This window comes from Vigna radiata, chromosome 7 (genome assembly GCF_000741045.1).
Source record: "Vigna radiata var. radiata cultivar VC1973A chromosome 7, Vradiata_ver6, whole genome shotgun sequence".
In the NCBI taxonomy this organism is placed as follows: domain Eukaryota; kingdom Viridiplantae; phylum Streptophyta; class Magnoliopsida; order Fabales; family Fabaceae; genus Vigna; species Vigna radiata.
Window position 1 is genome coordinate 14,640,425 of NC_028357.1, and position 20,350 is coordinate 14,660,774.

General features: G+C 35.5%; 2 protein-coding genes across 2 annotated transcripts; one reads left to right on the forward strand and one right to left on the reverse strand.

Moving 5' to 3' along the window:
• Positions 1-1,914: 1,914 nt before the first annotated feature.
• On the forward strand, positions 1,915-4,778 carry LOC106766684 (ribulose-1,5 bisphosphate carboxylase/oxygenase large subunit N-methyltransferase, chloroplastic). Its single transcript, XM_014651395.2, has 6 exons — positions 1,915-2,415; positions 2,518-2,546; positions 2,694-2,905; positions 3,131-3,256; positions 3,705-4,109; positions 4,541-4,778. The coding sequence occupies exons 1-6, from the start codon at positions 1,937-1,939 to the stop codon at positions 4,757-4,759; spliced, it is 1,470 nt and encodes a 489-aa protein (XP_014506881.1). The 5' UTR covers positions 1,915-1,936; the 3' UTR covers positions 4,760-4,778.
• Positions 4,779-5,060: 282 nt separating this feature from the next.
• LOC106766682 (uncharacterized protein At1g04910-like) lies at positions 5,061-16,379 on the reverse strand. The gene is made up of 9 exons (XM_014651393.2): positions 15,916-16,379; positions 15,482-15,780; positions 13,625-13,692; positions 13,454-13,542; positions 13,207-13,369; positions 6,753-7,042; positions 6,235-6,439; positions 5,926-6,083; positions 5,061-5,609 (listed from the first exon to the last, which is right to left on the reverse strand). The coding sequence occupies exons 2-9, from the start codon at positions 15,738-15,740 to the stop codon at positions 5,336-5,338; spliced, it is 1,506 nt and encodes a 501-aa protein (XP_014506879.1). The 5' UTR covers positions 15,741-15,780; positions 15,916-16,379; the 3' UTR covers positions 5,061-5,335.
• Between the last annotated feature and the right edge of the window lie 3,971 nt (positions 16,380-20,350).

Genomic DNA, 20,350 nt, shown 5'->3' on the forward strand with positions numbered 1-20,350 from the left:
GTGCAACAAACGATGAGAATTGTGCTTGACGGTGCTGTCGAGGGTCTAAGAATTTTGTGCAACCATTCTTTCGGAACACACTGTTCTCAAAGTCTTGGTAGAAGGCCTGGTTTATGAAGGCTTCAAAATGGTATAAAACTGCCTTTGAGTATTTGGAATTCAAGGAGAGTCATTCACCTGCAAACCCAGAAAATAAACACAGTCCATCTCTACCGCCCAGAAAAACCCAAAATCACATCGCGCCTTCATCACCAACCTAGAGTCATGAAGAACCCTAAAACCCCAACCTCTCCAATCTCTACGCCTTGCCTCCCATTCAAACCTGCAACCAAGACAACACAAAAGACCCAGGAAAAGCCCCAAATCAAAACCCTAAGTCGCTATCTTCAATTCGCAATCAATTCGCCCAGAACTGCGACTTCAGTCACCGAGCAAGGACACGAAACGCGCACAAGGTCGATGTATCTCAGGCCAAATTGCTGAAAACGTGGCGTAGGTGATGCTTAAAACGTCACAAGGGAAAGTGGTTGCGAGAGATTTCTTCGCAATGGAAGAAAGGGATGTGTGTTCTTCCCAGCAACAATGGAAGAAAGTTGTTCCTTTTCCTTTTTACCTGTATGAGTGTGTGTCACTGTGTTTTGAAATCTTTTTTTGCAATTGAGGTCAGTGGGTACTGGTGGCTGGAGAAGAGGCCGTCGCGGTCGATGGGGCTATTTTGGGAGGATTTCGTGGCTGGAGAAGAAGTAGGAGAAGAGGCCGCCACATGGAATTGTTGATTTAACACATCAACCATTCAATTTAATATACAATGCCATGTCATGTAGAAAAAAATACAGCTCAACAATTAGACGACGTCAATCCAAAGTTAACGGAGAGGGTTTAATTGTCTCAAATTAACAAGTATTTAGATTCAATTGGGACAAAAAAAAATATGAGGACCCAGTTGAGAATTGGGTACAAATATGAGGACCAAAAGACATATTTAACCTAATAATTAAAAGCCAGAAAAAAAACTGGAGAGAATAATGTCAAAAAGGAATTGGATATATATGGGCTAAAATCAAATGATAAGTATACTATAAGAATTTAAACCATATTTTTTAAAATAATTTTATATTATAATTTAATATGTAATTTACACATTCAAAATTTGGATTTATTATAAATTTATATTTATATCTATAAATATTTATTTATTACAAATTTTAATTGTATTGAAAGTATGGTTTACTAAAACACTGTAGTTAAAGTTAAATTCTAAAAACAAAACAACGAACCAATAATCTGTTTAAAGCAAAAGGGGTTAATTTGTGATATAGGATTTAATTATCTAAATAAAACTGTTCAATATTTAGCCATAAAAACAATAATACAAAAAAGGTTTAATACCGCTTTTAGTTCCTAGTTTGGGAGGTTTTGTTCAATATGGTCTTATCTTTTTTGAGTAACAATTGATCCCACTTTCTGAAAAAACTGTTCAATTGACTCCTTTTTGGTTACGACGTTAATTTTCTAACAGTACTGGTTACGACGTCAATAAGTTCTTTAATGCATTCACCTATCCAAATGTTATTTTAACAGTCTTGACATAAGGTTATGTTAAAAATCATGTCATCATCGTATACAATAAGGATTATAATAAACAATTTAAACTTGAATATGGGACCACTATAAACAAAAAGGACTCAATTGAACAGTTTTTTCAAAAGGTGGGATCATGAAAAAAAAAGGTAAAACCATATTGAACAAACCCTCTAAATTAGGGACCAAAAGTAGTATTAAGTAAAAAAAAAAAAAAGGTAAACTCGCTGTAGCAGCAAGAAGATAGACAGAATCTTATCCACATCTGCAACGTAGTAGAGGATCGAAGTTTCATCTTAGAGACACAACATAGCATTACACACCACAAATATACAAAAGCAGTAAGGAGAGAAAAATGGCTAGTGTCTTTCCCGCATGTTCAGGTTCTGCTTCTCTTTTTCAAGGCAGAAATTTCTTCCCCTTTGCAACCAAAGGGTCTTGTCTTCACCTCAAAAGATCACTCTCTGCCAAATGTGTAGCTTCTCTGGGAACTGAAATATCAGTGCCTCCAGCAGTTGACACTTTCTGGCAGTGGCTCAAGGAAGAGGGTGTTGTCTCCAGCAAAACACCAGTGAAGCCTGGTGTGGTGCCAGAAGGCCTAGGACTGGTTGCACTCAAAGACATTTCTAGGAATGATGTTGTGTTACAGGTGCCCAAGAGGCTGTGGATTAACCCTGATGCTGTGGCAGCTTCAGAGATTGGGAAAGTGTGTAGTGGATTGAAGCCTTGGTTGGCTGTTGCGTTGTTTCTGGTAAGAGAGAGGTCAAAGGATGATTCTCTTTGGAAGCACTACTTCAGTATTCTGCCCAAGGAAACTGACTCTACAATTTACTGGTGGGTTTCTTTTGGTATGCTTGTTTAAACATGCTTAATGGGTATTTTGGTCGTTTTCATATGGTTGGTTGATTTAGTTGGTAATTGGTTATTCCAGTGCAGGTCAGAGGAGGAGCTCTCTGAACTAAAAGGTTAGTTAGTTACTTAATTGTGTCAATGTTTTAATGCATAAGCATGTAAATAAATGATGAAAAGATTGTGTTTTGGAGTAGTTACCTTTGGAAATGCTTGTTTTGTGCTGAGGTTTTCAGCACTGCTGATTGAACTGATTTGTGTAGGGACTCAACTGCTGAACTCAACACTGAGTCTGAAGGAGTATGTGAAGAGCGAATTTAGGAGGCTGGAAGAAGAAATTATACTCCCTAATAGGAAGCTTTTCCCTTCTCCTATTACAATTGATGACTTCTTCTGGGCATTTGGAATTCTAAGATCAAGGGCATTTTCTCGCCTTCGCAATGAAAATCTAGTTGTGATTCCATTAGCTGACTTGGTACGGTCCTTTTCATTTTCTCTCTTTCTGTCGTGAAAACAGAGATAAACATCAACATATCAATTGTTTTGAGATAAAATCAAGAAAAAATCTGTCATTTTAAGAGGATTAACCGTCAAAGCTGTAGATATTACCGGAATGCCAAAACTTTTACCCCTTAAAACGTGCACACTTTACTTGTTTTGTGTATGATATTGTCTTTTCCAAATTCAATTTCTGGATCAGATAAACCATAGTGCCAGAGTAACTACAGAAGATCATGCTTATGAAATTAAAGGAGCAGCAGGTCTTTTCTCCTGGGATTACCTATTTTCCCTAAGGAGTCCCCTTTCTCTCAAGGCTGGTGACCAGGTGAAATGCCCTTGCCTCTGATTTTTTTTCTCTTCTCACGTTCCGTATGTATCTAAGAAGTTTATACACGAATTAACAAGCCAGTTCTTATTGATCAAAGCGTGTTACGAATTAAATAAGAACATGTTAAACAAACTTTTCTGTGAGAACTCTTAGGAGAAAAAAGTAAGAAGAAAATGAAATGAATTTCTTCATAAGTTAAAATTTGATTATCCATGAACTAATTATGAAAGTTCCATCATTAGTTTCTCTACATTTTTAATGTTTTACTAGTTGCATAAGCTATCGAGAAATTCATTCCATTTTTTCTTTCTTTTTATTTTGTATTTGTCCTTACGGAGAAGTTTCTCTACGTTGTATTTAGAAGAACAAACCGTGCAATTGGTGACATAAAATACAATGGTAATATATACTTACACATAACAAAGGAAGGAACTTTTTACTGCAGGTGTATATCCAATATGATTTGAATAAAAGCAATGCTGAGCTGGCTCTGGACTACGGTTTCATTGAACCAAATGCAGACCGGAATGCATATACCTTGACACTGCAGATATCTGAGTCAGACCCCTTTTTTGGTGATAAATTAGACATTGCTGAGTCCAATGGTTTCGGTGAGACAGCATACTTTGACATCTTCTACAACCGCCCACTTCCACCGGGGCTGCTTCCATATCTGAGACTAGTAGCTCTAGGGGGCACTGATGCTTTCCTTTTAGAGTCAATATTTAGAAATTCCATTTGGGGTCATCTTGAATTGCCTGTGAGCCGTGACAATGAGGAGCTAATATGCAGAGTGATTAGAGAGACCTGCAAAACTGCCCTTGCTGGTTATCATACAACCATTGAAGAGGTATGATTTGTGTATTACTTTACGGCAGGAAAACCATGCATTAAAACATTGCCCTCTAGTTTATAGGTATAAACTATTGATATATCCCATTTATAGGTATAAGGTTTCCTTATATAAGTATCACGGATTCTAGAGGAACCGCATGACATCTTACAATGCACATTAATAGTGTGTGGAAGAGAGGAGAAAAAATATGTATTACACAGCCTTTTCATTTGTTTGATGGGAAATAATATAGAAGCAAAAGGAGAGCCAAAAAACTGTCTTTTAGAAACAAAACTTCAAACTTTACTTCCGCTTTCTCACCAATTCAAATTCATTTTTCCTTTTCACATATCATTTTCTTTACTCCCAATCAGAAAGGACCTAAATTGTGAAATTTTGATGCTGATTGAACTCAACAAATAAGTAACAATGCACGTCAATGGCAGGATCAGAAGTTGAAAGAAGCTAAGCTAGATTCAAGGCTTGCTATAGCAGTGGGAATTAGAGAAGGGGAGAAGCAGCTCCTGCAACAAATTGACGAGATCTTTAAGGAGAAAGAATTGGAATTGGCCCAGTTAGAATATTATCAGGAAAGGAGGCTCAAGGACCTTGGACTTTGCGGGGAAAGTGGCGATATCCTTGGGGACCTTGGAAAATTCTTTTAGAAGGAAGAAGCAGAAGCATTTGCACCAGTTAAGGACAAGCTTTTGTCTACATTTCTAAAGGACGAGAAAACCTAAACTTCTAGTAAATCACAGAAGAAGGCTTCCAAGACGAATCCATGGCATGCATCCAGTTTATCTTTGAAGAGGATCATAATCAAGTTTTTTGACTCGCCCCTGTTTATTACAACCTATTACTTGATTGTTGTTTGTGTAGAAGAAGATGCAGTGAACTTTTAGAATGCCTAATCTGAATTAAAGGCCGCAACATGAACAATTGTTATGTAACTGTACTGAACTCAAATTTGGATAAATAAATAAATTAAGGGTGAAATTGAAGATACATCTTTGCATGCCTCAATAGAAGCAGATATTTCCCTTTCTTTTTTTCCTTTTTTTTTCCTCGTTACTTTCTTTTCCATGGTTCTCTACAAATTCATGTGTACATGATATAATTAAAAAGGCCATCATCATGTGTACAGCACTCGAGCAATTAAGTGGGAAGAAGCACTTCATAGATTCCTCTTTTAAACAGGTTGTTGGAAAGAAAATTGCATTTTTACATTATGCAGCTTGCCCTCATTGTATTTGACTGGAGTTAAGAGCACCTAGCAAGTCATCACACTTGGATCCCTCGCAGAGGCACTCGTAAGGGTTGGCATAGAAATAATCCTCTTCCTTTGGCTTGTCTGCTTCAACTCTACGGCGAGTTGGCTGTCCCATTTTTCTTTCATGAACCTTTCTCACAGCATTTGCAAACTCATTCCATGAAAAGGTTCCGTTTTGATGCATATCAAGTAACTCTACAAGCTTTTTCCGATCCAATAAGATGGACTTTTTAAAGCCAGAAAACCTGCAAGAGGACAAATTAGAATTCATTTTGTGGATTTTTATCAAGGCCACTATAGTCCAGTAAACCATCATTTTGACTCCTGAAAATTGTATTACTTATCACATTAGTCCCTCCAAATAAATATGAAATTTCTAGTTGTTTCATTAAAGTACTTGAACTTAATCGCTTCCTGTTGATTTAGTTGCTAAAACTATGTTCATGTTATTACTCATGTCCCATTTTCTTAAAAAAGTTTGGGTTATACACTTTTAGGGACCCAAATGCTTGGCCTTCTAATATAAATCAAATTGCAAGTAACAAGAGAATGCATACACACCTGCGGTGGCCTTCAACAAGTTTTGCCATGTTACCATAATATGTTGGAACAAAGGTGTTACTCGCTACAGAAACAATAAAATCCAAAGCTGCCATTTGTGATGAATGATTCCGAAACTGCTGCAACTCATCATTGGCCAGCAATGTCTCTTTCCTAATCTAAAAGTCAAAAAGAATATTGAGACCAGCAGAAATGAATCTTTCCTAATCCTAAGTAGCTTCTCAATTTCAACTATTTAGATTATATCAAATATAGAACTACAAAAATAAAAACAGAAATGACGTGGGGATAGGGTATTGGTGAACCTACAATTCTTGGAAAAGCAGCTCTCAGTTGTGCTAATCTACGTTCCCCACCATAAATTTCACCAGCTGCAATATATATTGGTGTCTCCCTACCAAAACCCAAAGCTTGCAGAACTAAGGCTGCCTCCTCTGGTGTCAAAGGACAGAGACCCTGTGATCTCCTTTCTTCAGAAACTATCTCCTTTTCTCTCCACGAAGGGAATGCATACCTGAATTACTCAAGCAAGATCAAAATCCTTTTTATGCCAGCTCATTACAAATAACACTGACAACAGGAATATTTATTTTTTATGGAGGTAACTAATGTGTATTGTCAAAGTATGCAAAAACCAACATGTCAGGTTACTCTCTAGGATGGAACTGGAGGCATAATTAACTATCTAGAACCAATGACAACAGCTGTGATAGAGAAATAAAAAATTCTAGTGATCAACATCTTCCCCAGCAACTCAGATACGAACCTACCTCTCACAAAAACCTACCCATAAATATATGCATAGTAAAACAAGAAAAATATGATACCTCATCCGCTTGAGCTCCTCCGCTTCTTCATTAGTGCAACCAAGCGTACAACCTGAGAAAGCCAGCATGTCCATCTCATATCTCAGATGCAATGCCACAAAGGGTCCATCTTTACTAAGTATCCGAATCAATTTTTGGCCCAAATTCTCAAGTTCAGGAGTGAATTTAAGTGCCTGGAAATTCACACGACACCTAAGTTTCTGTAGATCAAATGGGAGACCATTATTTGCTAGACGCGCATCTGTTTTGTTGAAATGTACCACCTTATGCTTGTCAAAAAGCGGAAGAATCTGCAGTGAGGAGTCAAGAGAACCGAATTAAACTCAAAAAGACATGTACAACTCAATGAGAGAGGGAGGAAGAGAATATAATCATGATTCTGATAGTACAATCAATACAACCCTAAATATATCTACTGTGTCCTGCATTTTCCTGTCCATTTTTTTCCTCTCTAAAGGACAAGTCAGTCAGTAATAAGGCATCTAGTAATTTACAAATTACCAGTTCACAGTTAATGATTGCCATACTCTCAATAACTTTGGGAGACAGGGGGGAAGTGTCAAGCTTTTCAGTGAAGATCGTGTCAAGCTTTTCAGTGAAGATCATATTGCCAAAAATCCAATGGGTATTGATAAAGAGAAACAAGAACTTTAGAGTTGTAACATGAAAGAAAATCCTTAGTTACCCTTTCTCCATTTATCCACATGACATGTGTAAAAAATTAGAGAATCAATTCATTACCGAGAAAAATATTAGCAATTTTGTGGAACTCCTATTTTATATACAAGTGATCCCTGCTTTTATAGTCCAGAAGCATCTAATGACAAAATCAACAGTACAAATCTACAACATAAGTGCATAACTGGCAATCGGCAACAAAATTTTAATTCAGATTACACATCCATAATAAGATACTTCCATATTTAATTTGGCAAGAATACAATTTCTGACATTTGACATCTGCCTTACAATCATGATCATATAATAAAACTTAGAAATAAGATGACCATTATGATAGAACTGATATTGGAATAAGAAAAGATACAATATTGAATTTTATTACCCTGCTTAATTCCAATCTTGTACCAGTGTAGTACGGATAGAGTCAAACGAAAAAAAGAAAAAAAGGAAGACTGTAGTACACAAACAATCAGAGGTTATTTGAGAACCTCACTCTCCAACTATCGTTCTCTTTCTGTTTACTGCAAAAGTCTTTCCTCCTAACTCTCCTAGAACTATTATAAATAGTTCAGATACAGTGATAGTAACTACCATAACTTTTCCTTCTTTTATACTACCATAAGTTCTCCTTCTTTTACACACTACCAAACCTATCACTACCCCCTCCATGAAGAATCGTCTTGTCCTGTTAATGCAGGCAGCCCATTCCCAACTATTCTAACTTTCTGGAAGTTGTTTCCACTTGAGAAAAACTTCTAGCTCCCCTTTAGTATTAGTCCAGGTGTCCTATAGTTGTTCAGGAGTCACTTCAAGAGTATAATCTTTAGAAATCATAGGAGGTGGGGTTGTGAAGATGGCTGGTTGTATTGCTGGTTTAAGTAAAGAGACATGAAAGACTGGATGGATATAAATGTGTTTTGGGAGCTCCAACTTATATGCAACCAGCCCAATGCGTTCCACTACTTGGTAGGGTCCCTAAAAATCTTGGACTAAGATTTTCATTAAGCCTCCTTGCTAAGGATCAAAGTCATGTGGCTATAATTTCAAGAAAACCCAATCCCCTACTTGATATGAAACATCATGTTTGTGTTTATCACCTTCTTACCCGATTTTTATCTTTTTCCTTCCACAAATTTGTCTTCAGTTCCCTTCAATATTTCATCTCGTTGCAACTAATTCAAGGTAATGGATGAAGCAAACCAATAGAAGTCAGCGTCTCGTTCTTATTTTGTTAGCAAATTTCACATTGCATCACAAATTCCTTATATCCTTCCTTATACCCTCACATTGCATCACAAATTCCTTATATCCTTCCTTATACCCTCCCAATAATAGAACACGAGCTATACTTTTAAAAGTTCTGAAATAACCATCATGTCCCCCCATAGGAGACTCATTCAATTCTATTATGATATTTGAGATGTGTGAAAATTGACGTGGCAACACCAATTTTCCCTATTAATATAATATTCAATTTTTAACTCATTTAGCAAGAGCTTTGGAGTCAACCAGTAAATCCTGCATCAAGGAACTTAATTTGACATCCTTTTGAATTTCTGTTTCCCAGTCCTCCCATCCTTCAGGTTGCAAGGCAGACATGACTAAATATATCACGTTTCTTAACAAGGCATCTGGTGCCTTATTTTCCATCCTAGGTCAGCATTGTATCTCAAAGTCAAACCCAATCCGTCTTGAAGCCCATTTGAATTGCTTCTCACTTAGTGGCCTCTCTTCAGTAAGGAATCTTAAGCTCTTTTGATCAGTAACAACAAAAAATTTGTTACCTATCAAATAATGTTTCCATCTCTGCACTGCCTGGACTGCTGCCATGAATTCTCTTTCATAAACATACTTATTTTGTCCCATTTCTGACAAGGCCTGACTCCAAAAAAGTCAAAGATCTGCCCACTAGTAACAACACAACACCTAATCCTTTACTGAATGCAAATGTTTCAATGGTAAAAGATTTAGAAGAATCAAGGACTACTAAGATTGACAACTGAGAAACAGCCCCTTTGAGTGTGTAAAATGTCAAAAGAGTGTTGTGCCTCTTCATTCCATCAAAACCCTTCTTCTTTTAACAATTGATTTAGTGGGTTTGTGATTTTGCTACAACCCTGCATAAATCTTCTATAATATCCTGTTAAGCCCAAAAATACTCTAGAAGCTTTAACATCTTTGGGAATTGGCCACCTCCACATCGCTTACACCTTTCTTGGGTCAGCTTATACTCCTTGACTTCAAATAATATGACCCAAGTACTCTAGACTAGGTTGACCCAAACTACATTTCTTTTATTTATCTTTAGTCATTTTTCTTGAAGCACCATTAGTACTTTTACTATGTGTTGAACATGAATTTCAAAAATAGGGCTATAAACCAGAATATCATAAAAAAACAATACAAACTTTCTTAAGAAAGGCCCGAGTAACTCATTCATGAGTAATTGAAATGTCATGGGTGCATTTGACAACTCAAATGGCATGACTGAGACTTCTTAATGACCATCATGAGTCCTAAATATGGATTTCTCAAGATCTTCTTTCATGAGGATTTGATGATATTCAGATTTCAAATCCAACTAGAAAATATCATTGCTCCTCTCAATTCATCTAACAATTCCTCTATAACTAGAATGGGAAATTTGTTACGAATTGTTATCTTGTTAAGGGCCCTATATTCAATACAAAACCTCCATCCACCATCCTTTTTCTTTACCAAAACAATAGGGCTTGAATAAGGGTTGATATTGGGTCTGATGATTCCAGCCTTAAGCATGTCATTGACCAATTTCTCAATCTTATTTTTGTGATATGGAGAATATTTACAAGGTTTGAGATTTGGAACGGAAACTCCCTCATTTAAGTGAACAAAATAGCATGGTCAAGTTTTCTACTTGGGGATAGTCCAGTTGGATCCTGAAAAACTTTTGTATACAATTCCAACACTTTCACTATATTAGATGGTATTATGTGGTGACTTGCTGCTTCCTTTTTTTATATCCATTCTACCAAATACCCTGTACCTTCTTGCTTCAACTCACTCACAATCACTTTTGGTACAGTTTCCGTTCTGGATAAAGTGGGATCTCTTATCAAGGTCTACTCCATTTCACCCTTTCCAATAGTTAAACTTAATTTCCAAAATCAACCTTAACTTCCCCTAAACTTGCCAACCACTACAAGTCCAAGACCACATATGCACCTATCAAATCAAAGATGAAAAATATGATTGAATATTCAACCCTCATAACATCAAAACAAAACCTTAAAACATTCCTTGGCAGCGCACCTTGTGTCCATCTCCTACTTCTACCACGTAAGGAAGAGTTTCTTCCATCTCTAGCCGACACCTTAGTAATAATTCTTTGGAAATGAAACTGTGAGATGCTCCACAATCTAAAAAACCACCACCTTCTCATTCTCAATTCTTCCCCATACCTTCTAAGACTTCTTGGTGGTATGACCAGCCATAGTAAACATAGATAGCTGCAAGCCTTTCTCTACTTTGCCATCTTCGTCTTCTTTTCCCATCGTGTCATCAAGAATTTCGTCATATTCAGATATGTCTTCCTTGATTATAAGGAGCATGTGTAGTTGTTTGTTTCTTGATATGATCATAAATGGGGCAACAATGAAGAGTTTTCAAAGTGACAAAAGAGCATAAAAAGAGTATAGTAGGTTGCATGGGCTTGTATTTGTCTCTTTTGTTTTTTTTGTTAGTTCTAATTGAATAAACGCTTATAAACCCTTCTTTTCTTTTAAGTTCTCCTTGTACTAACCTTTGAATTGAATGAAATTTTGAGTTGAATTGCATTCTTGCATTCCTCTTAGAGATAGTTCTCTGTCTCTTAGTCCATTTTGGCAGACCATATCTTGAGCAAATCAAGTGGCGGTCTTTCCTCGACACTTATCTTGGAGTCTTCTCTCAAGTGGCGTGTCTACGAGTCATAAGTTTCCCCTTCCTTACTCTTTTCCGCTTTTATTTTTCCATTCATTCTTCTAATTGTCATTAGTATACTTCTCTCTAGGCATGCACTTCCCCATCATGTGGTATCATGAGCCTTAGGTTTTGATCTTCTTAGGAATTGCATGCTAGAATAGAAGTAGTGCTTTTAATTCAGCAATTTTCGCTCAGCTATTTTCTTTTTTGCCCAGCGCATGCGTGTTGCTATAGCCAGATTGTTTGCTTTCGTTTGAGTTCGTTTCTTATCCACTTTGCATGCAATTTTTTTTAAAAGTTTCGTCTACATGTCTACTTTCATGTCTAGTTTTTACTTTGTTTCAATTCGCTCTGTACTATTCGCAATAAATTTTTTTCTCTACTGTGTTCATCCAGTAATTTGCTGTTAATATAATATTCCACTGTAGTTGTTTGTTTCTGCAAACATGGTTAGGCCCAAACTTCTCATCACACCTGAAACATAATCCTTTCTTGATCTTATCTTGCATCTATTCATCAAATACTTTCATAACTAGCCCCAAGGTTTCGGTTCCCTCCCTGATTATTTATCAAGCTATTGGTTATTTATGTTCTTACCCCTCTTCCTCTGCCATAGTTAATGGTAGTAATTGGATTTCCATCATCTCGAGAAAAGCTACCAATCATCAAATACGGCCTATACCCAATACTTCCTTTGTCTTCAATCAGCGCTCCCTCTTTTGACTTAATAATGATTTTCTCTTCGATCATCTAGCCTTCATCATCAATTCAGCAAGATTTTTAGGTTCATTTATCTTCACTTCTGCTTTGATTTCCTCTTTCAAGTCACTCAAGAATATTACTATCAAATAATCTTGTTCTGTCTTTTGAGAGTCCTGCCCATTGTTCAAATTGTTCCACGTAACTTTCTACACAACCCGTTTATGTTAACCCAATCAAGATTTCAAGAGAACTTTTTAACATATTGGATGGGAACCTTCTTACCCCAGCCACTTTGGAAGATTCCCATGTTGGGTTTGGGTTACAAGTCTCCCACCATTGCAACTAGTTTAATGCCTTTCCCTCTAAAGCAATAATCCCAGCTTGCATTCTTTCCTCTTCTATTACCTCTTTCAAGCAAAAACACTACTCCAACCTATTTGACCAGCCATATGCTTCTTCTACTGAAGAAACAGAAGTCTCATGTTTCCATCACCGTGAATGAGGGTTTGGTTGCCACATTTCTTCCCTTTCCCCAATGCCAATTCTTTCTTCCGCCATGTATGGGGCATCCATTGTTTTCTTGTCACATGCTAGTTTTTCCACAACTGTGCGACCAATTATCCAATCTTCCAATTTATGAAAACCTCATGTTGCTCGCTCTCGGTGTTCTCTCTATCATGAATAACTTCTCGCAACATCTGTTCTAGCTGATCCATTCTTGCTTCCATCCTCATATTCAATATACTCCTCAAAATGCATCACAGTGGCACTGTTCCAAGACATTCTTTAAAACTTCCTTACCATGTACACAAAATAATTTAGGGAAATGTTAGGAAACTGGACAAGTATAATTGTATATTACACTAAAACTAGACCCTCAATATAAATCTGACGGGTCTGGGGGAAATATGCACTCAAAAGCAATCTGATCACACACAGTCCTCCCTCTAAAATGTTAAAGAAGCGAACAGTCCAAAGACGGTAAATATTCTTGTCTTACAACTGAATAGAGGTTAAGGTGAAGAATCATTGATCAATCATTTTATCAAACCTTAAATTACCAAGAGAAAGCTTGATTAACATACAGTACATAGTTTTAGCCCAAACGCAGGTAAAACAATCTGCTGACCTGCTCCAAGTAATACTTTTCATTTGACCAGCTAACAGGAGGCATCTTCAGGGTAGTCTGCCCATTCTTCTCACTAAACCTTTTGGGCACTCTTTTCACTATTCGAACTTCATCTCGTAGAGAATCAATGAAATGTCTCACGTCAAAAATTTCCTCAAAATTGCTGAAAAAAATGAAAACTACAAAACTTTAAAATGATATGGAAGCCAGTAGATAATACTCTTCGTTTTAAAAACAGATGATATACCTAGGGTCTGCCCAAAATGATTTCTTATCAAGCTCAGGAACAACCAATGTGAGATTCAAAAGTCGAGAAATAGCCACCATGTCACAAATCTGAAATGCCAAAACTGCTATATGAATATTTAAGATTATCATAGAATAGGAACAGAGAAATAACAACATGGAAAATACAAACCGCTGCACGCATTTGATTCAATCCCCCATTGCAGGACACTCTCAGAAAACCATTACTTGTATAATTTCCTGAAAATTTCAGGTCATAAGGCTTTAATATTTACTGGAATGTGTAAAATGGTATAAAATTCAACTAATACCCTATCCATTAAACCATCTATTAATATGCATTGATTTATATTACATATACTTCACATATACTTGATTACGTAGTCTTTTTCAAAATTAAGAATACCCAATATTGGAAATAAAAAATGTGACAATCAGGATGAGCATAGGCGTGTGAGCCCATCTAAAACAAGGCACAATTTTCATCCAGCAATCGGGCAACTATCAATACTATTAATATCCAAAAACAAAACATCCAAGTCAACACAAAACTGCCTAAAGTGAATAGATACAAATGTATCACAATTAATATATACAGGTTCATTTTATAAAATAAGTTAAAATGGAAACACAAAAGCTAGAAGTTGATTTTTGTGTAAGGTTAATGTGCACTTTAGTTTCACCTTATAATGGTACAAGTAAACTATCTTAGATGTGAAATTGGCTCCTCTAAAGTGAGAAATTAAATTCAGAGTGTACAATGAGATGCTAACCTGTTGGTTAGAAAAACAACAGGAAATATTTGAAGAAGTACATAATTTATTATGCATTTGCAAGTATTTAATCACAATCTTAACTGTTGGTTTCTCATTCAATGGCCATAGATTCTTACTTGTCCCCTAAAATGAATCGCTCACTTTATAGGAGTCAAATCCCATACAAGCACGTCTTAAAATATGCAAGTAAAAAGAAGGGAATCTATAATTATAGTCTCTTTTGTTTTGCAGTTTCTGTTAAGCGAATGAAGATTGTTGAGGACATCACATTGCGAATTCAAGCTAGGTAGGAATTTGATATAGACTTCATTGCAACAAGTATAATTCCTGATCACACAAAAAGGCCATCAAGTTAAACAAAAATTCTACCGAGAAGCTATAGAATCAGAAATGTTGTATGGAGGTGACGGTATAGAATCAGAAATGTTGTATGGAGGTGACGGCCAGCAGTGAAGAGTCAAAAAGAGCCAAATTTAAGTGTAGCTGAGAATAGAATATTGAGGTCGATCACTTGATATATAAGGAAGGATATGAAAGGGATATTGGCCTAATGTGGATCAGTTATGCGAGAAGAAAACGAAAAGATGCTTCAATGAGAATATTAGACCAAATGGAAAATAATTAGACAGGGATAGACTGTGGAGGAAGAGTCAAAATGTCAGGTTTACCAAACTTTTGGTCCTCGATAGAACCCAAAGGCATCAATTGATCGAGGTAGATGACTCACATAGGAGAATATAACCGGATTTTTTTTTTCTAAGGGCATAAACTATAAATCAATTCATCCTTGGCAGGATTCCTCAAAACATGATCGTAAATGCCAAATTAATATTGATTTTATGAATCATAATTCACTATCATATCTGCATCTAAAGTTGAAGGGATAAATATTTCAATTCTTCCTCCTCATAACTGAGTGTGAAACCCATAAATCTACTGCATGACAAGCACCAATTCAAAAAACCAAAAATAATTTCTAGAAGATCCTACAACACATAAACATTCAGCACCGACTTTCATCTAAGCACGATCATCACCTCCAGACAACAAATACAACTTAGACTCAACAATATGGATTTCACTGCTCAAATAATATTGGAAAATCTGAAGGGGAGAAATAGCGAGGAGATCTTCACATATGAGTCACACGTAAGGTTGCACCATCACAGAACCTAAGCTATAGTTGTCCAAACCCACATCCATAATCACTTAAATAAACCAAAACTACAGGCAGGAAGTAAAGAAAAACTAACTTGGAGGAAGAAAAGTGGGAGGCGGTTGAACAAGTTCATTATGTATTTGGAGAGGACTTTGAATTGTGTGATGTATTCGACTTGTAATCCCCAAAAAGAAATGGGAACGCCATAGTTCACTCACTGTCACTAGCTGAAACAGACATGTCCAAAGCACAATGCTTGAACACGCTCGGATGAACCAAACCCGCAAACGGCTCCTCGGATTCACAGCGCCAGCACCCTGAAGCTTATCGCTCCTCCCCTGAACACCCTCCATTCCTCTGCCACAAACCTCATTGCCACGTCATCACAACAACCTTCACATGGTTTCCAACAATCCAATTACAACAAAATCAACACAACACCACTCACAAAAACAAAACAAGAGAAAGGAAAAAATAGGCAGTCATTCATAAACATTGCATTTAAAATACCACAAATTGAAGACTTACCCAGATATAAACACACTAGTTGCCACCTTTGAAGAAATTGAAACCGACCCAGAATTAAATTTGAGGTGGGTGATTGCGGGCAAGGCTCAAAATAAGATCTTTCTGCGCCCCAATTGGTTTAACACAATTTGAAGCTTTTATTCAAGAATGAGAGACAGAGAAAGTGGGAAGAGGGAAACGGAAGACGTTGTAGTGGAGGACGAAGACAGGGAGAACAGGGAGGGTAAGATCAAAAAGAAGGACGATGACGATCGAATCAGAACAGTCAGACACAGAAGATTCATGCAAATTCCTTCCCTTTCCTGGGAAAAACTTGTTTCTTTATCCCTAACGCTCTCTCCTCTTTTTTCTTTCTGTTATTTTGTTCCACCGGACAATTCCAATGGGGAAATTAATGTTGTCTATTTCTAGAAAAAAATGTCCATTTTCTCTCTCACACTGGCTGATCAACCTTTGCAGGAATTTGAATTTTGAAGTTGCCATGCTTTTAATGTCGGACAAAAATTAACTTTTGTAATTCAAATCATATTAACAATTTTATTCCCATTTAGTCTCTCTAATTATTTTTCATTAAATTGTTCACTCACCGCCGTCTCATTGATACGAAGTAAATAGTCATTTTTATATGAAAAAGATGGTTTTTTTAGTTTAAAGACTTATTTTAACTCCACACCAAAGTAGGATGTTTTTGTTATAAAATTGTGATCAGAAAGAAAAAGGAAAGCTTGAGCCTTTAGGACAAAGAGATCTACTGGGTCTGCAAAAGATTGATTGCGAAGTAAGTCTCAGATTTATATATAATAAGACAAAGTGATAAATGGCAGTGTAATTTTTTTTTTCTCTCTTATACTCTTACCAAGAATATTTTGATGACAATTTCTTTTGCCTTAGCCGAAACTAAATTCATGTTCACTCGTGAAATAGAAATGCATGTAACTTGCGAGGAGATGATCATTCAAAAAGTTAAGGAAAAGATTCTATAACAGAAGAAAGCCAAGAGAAATTTAGCTTTCACAATAGTTGTTGTGATGAATATATGTGTCAGGTTTCCCTTCCATCATCACAATGATGTTTTATGCATTAATAAGCCAAACTCTTCAACATTATGTCTCTTAATCATTTAAAAATGAGGAATTTGGGTTTGATTATTATTATTATTAACAGTGAAGTAATTTTTGATCAATCATAGATTGACACATAATGAATATTCAAATGTTGTTAGAAAAATGTTGTCTAGATATCATTATCTTTAAAAAAAGGAGGAATTTAGACATTTCACCTTCATATTTCATTAATAAAAGAAATAGGATTTGATTTCATTGTTAATCATTATAATCATTATAATCAATTAATAATTGGTCAACGTTATACTTGCATGTTCTTACAAAAATTAAACTTTTAATATAAGCATTGCTAATATATATCTACTGATAATGTCTTTCAGAGTTAACTCTGTTACTATTGTTATCATAATTTCTCTCTTAATCACGTTTCTTTTATTTACATGATTCAAAATTAAAATTTTATTTAAGAAAATCAAACTTTATATATTACTTGAACCATATTATTAGAGAGAGATATACAGTTTTATTACATGTACTATTTTAGGAAATAATAGTTCATTAATATTAAATTTGATTGTAATACATATTATTAAATAATACACTCTATTGCTAATACAAATTGATAACGCTTATATTTTAATTCATACTAACTAATTACTACGATAGCTTGCAACATCTTAAACAAAATCAATGAGAAAAACTCTAGTCCTAATTGACATTTTTCATTGAAAATCTCTTACATTTTGCAAATAATTTTATTATTTATCTTATCTTTAGTCGTTTGAGTCTTATAGTCGCGTATAGAAGACTAAATTCTCTCATTTTTCATATCTTCCATTTATTCTATTATATATTTTTGACTTTTATTAATTTAAGAGTTTAAGAGTATTTTGTAAATAGATATTTTCTCTCATTACTCTTTAAAGTTTAATCTAGAATACTGAAGAGTTATTATCTAACATTTCTCCACAAATAATATATATATATATATATATATATATATATATATATATATATATATATATATATATATATATAATAATTACTATTTTATAATAAAATTTTATTACAAAAAAAATTAATTAATTTCCATTTTTAATCAAATAAAAATTATTTGTATAAAACTCGAAAAATTCTTAATATTTCCTCCTCTCCCCTGAGTGCATGTTTCAATCACTATTAGAATTTTATCTATTCCTATAAACTAATGATTCGTGGATACTAATAACATAATTTTATTGTGAAGTTATCCACATATGTAACATATGAGATTTTTTTTAATTATGCACTCCTTTTATCTATTTTCTACATTAAAAATAAGCTTATCATATAAGTATATTTTTAATATTATATTTATAATAAGGGATAACAATTAGGTGGGATAAAGACTTGTTTTATTATCTTATTTATAAATAAATATCGATACTTGTCTTCATTCTTGAGTATAATTTTTTTTTATTATCCTTCTCCTCACCGTGTATATTCGTACATGTATCTATATATGCTATCTTACTATTTTATTATCAATTAATTAAATTTTATAAAAAAAAATCACGAAAAATGAATATATTATAAAATATTCAACATCAAAAAAATATATTCAATTTCAAATATTTAGGAAAAAATAATTCAATGTCAAATATTTAGGAATGAATGATAATTATATAAATAGGAGTGGAGTCCAACATCGCTTTTACCATTGCTCTTTACTTTCTTTGTAAGAATCAAGCGTTGCATACTTATTTTTCCATAGGTAATAATATTGATTGTTATGCTATCTTCATTTGATGAGTCTAAAGGGAGGGGAGGTCGGGGTTATGCTGATAGCAATTTGGCACCATCGGTATCATCGGTTGGGTCTTCAATTTTTGGATCAATCAAGCGGGGGATTGATTCGGGTGACGCGATAATGGGTGTAGATACGAAATATGTCATCGTCCGAATCATCATGTGTGAGGTGGTTGCGATTGAAGTGGATGCAGTAGGGGAGTGGATTTAGTTATACGCATTGGTCCCGCCCATTCCTGGATATGGTTGGGCTCCTCATGAGGTTGGGGTATATATTTCCTACTTCATCATGGGATAGTTCTTAGAGGAATTCGTTGGTATAATGAAGCTAGTTAAGGCAGCAACAAATGCCGAGCATTTCAAGCTTGTCGTGTGCAAGAAAAATGAACGAATCTTCCATGGCAAGCAGGGTGTCGTGTTGGATTTCTTTTATTCATATTCCACCTTTCAAAAGATATGGTCATCCAGTTGCCCTTCAACGAATTCCAAATGAATGTCTTGAGCGAGTTGAATGTGGCTCTTACTTAACTACATGCAGGCGTTCGAGAGGTGATATGTAAAACCTTGGACATCACCCTTACTCCCCTTGTTTTCTCTTCTTCTTCTAGACTCGATTGCACAATAATAGGGCTTGGGTATCTCTTATTTCCAAAAAAGGGAAATGGTTTTTCACACTCTTCAACGCTTCTTTTATAGGATTTAAAACAAATTATTTAAATATAGTAATAAAGGAAGTTGGTTGGTCCAAGTACTATATGGATAATGGTCGGAAAATATTTCCATTCTATTGGACCAAGAACTCGAGGAGGTTGCCTTTGCGGGCGAGGTCTATGACGAGCTCAGAGAGCTAAAGGTGGTTAGCCTGATCGACCGATTATCTTGTCACCTCTCCTCCTAAAGTCTCATTAACCTAATTGATTATGATGTGCTCTATAGTAAAGTGTGCAGTAGGTATTGTATGTTATAACTGTCATTTTTAACTTAGCTAAATTTTGTGCTTTATTTTAGATATCATGGCTCCTCACAATGTCGACACTAGCGTCTTCGCCAAAATTTTCGTTCAACGAAAGATTGTAAATAAAGTTGTTGGAGAAGGGACGTTGAGCACTCATCTTACTAATGCACAGATCCCTTCCCCCAAACATATTTCTAGGGAGAAGGCCTTGGCACAAGACCCACGAACCGCCTGGGCAACTCCTCGCGCTCCCAGCCCATCCCTATAATGGTCGTCCCTCCGACTGTCCAAGATAAATGGAGGAGGAAGTCAATTAAGGAGAAGTCTTCCTCTTCTCAAAAGAGGATTAGGAAGGTGTCCCCATGTTGACAAATTGGCAAGTGTACCAAATCGTACAAGTAATATAAATGGTAAGACCAAGTATCGTTTTCCCAAGAGACTCGAATGGCTTTCTCGTTTGCATGAATTAAAATAATAAGACTTGAAAATAAAATTTAATAAATTGGATTTGAGAACAAAAATATTAACATGCAAAATAAAGTTGATTCAATTGACAAAAGAAAACAATGGATGAATGGATGTTGTTGGGGGTTTACAATTTCATCTAATCCGCTCTCTCTTACCTACT

Bases quoted from the DNA above. Each gene is read 5' to 3' on its own strand.
- LOC106766684 (XM_014651395.2), top strand. From the start codon at position 1,937: ATGGCTAGTGTCTTTCCCGCATGTTCAGGTTCTGCTTCTCTTTTTCAA. The intron at 2,416-2,517 runs GTGGGTTTCTTT...ATTCCAGTGCAG, and splicing joins ACTGACTCTACAATTTACTG to GTCAGAGGAGGAGCTCTCTG. The intron at 3,257-3,704 runs GTGAAATGCCCT...TTTTTACTGCAG, and splicing joins CTCTCAAGGCTGGTGACCAG to GTGTATATCCAATATGATTT.
- LOC106766682 (XM_014651393.2), bottom strand. From the start codon at position 15,740: ATGGAGGGTGTTCAGGGGAGGAGCGATAAGCTTCAGGGTGCTGGCGCT. The intron at 13,693-15,481 runs GTTAGTTTTTCT...TGAAATTTTCAG, and splicing joins TCCCACTTTTCTTCCTCCAA to GAAATTATACAAGTAATGGT. The intron at 13,370-13,453 runs GTATATCATCTG...CATTTTTTTCAG, and splicing joins TCATTTTGGGCAGACCCTAG to CAATTTTGAGGAAATTTTTG.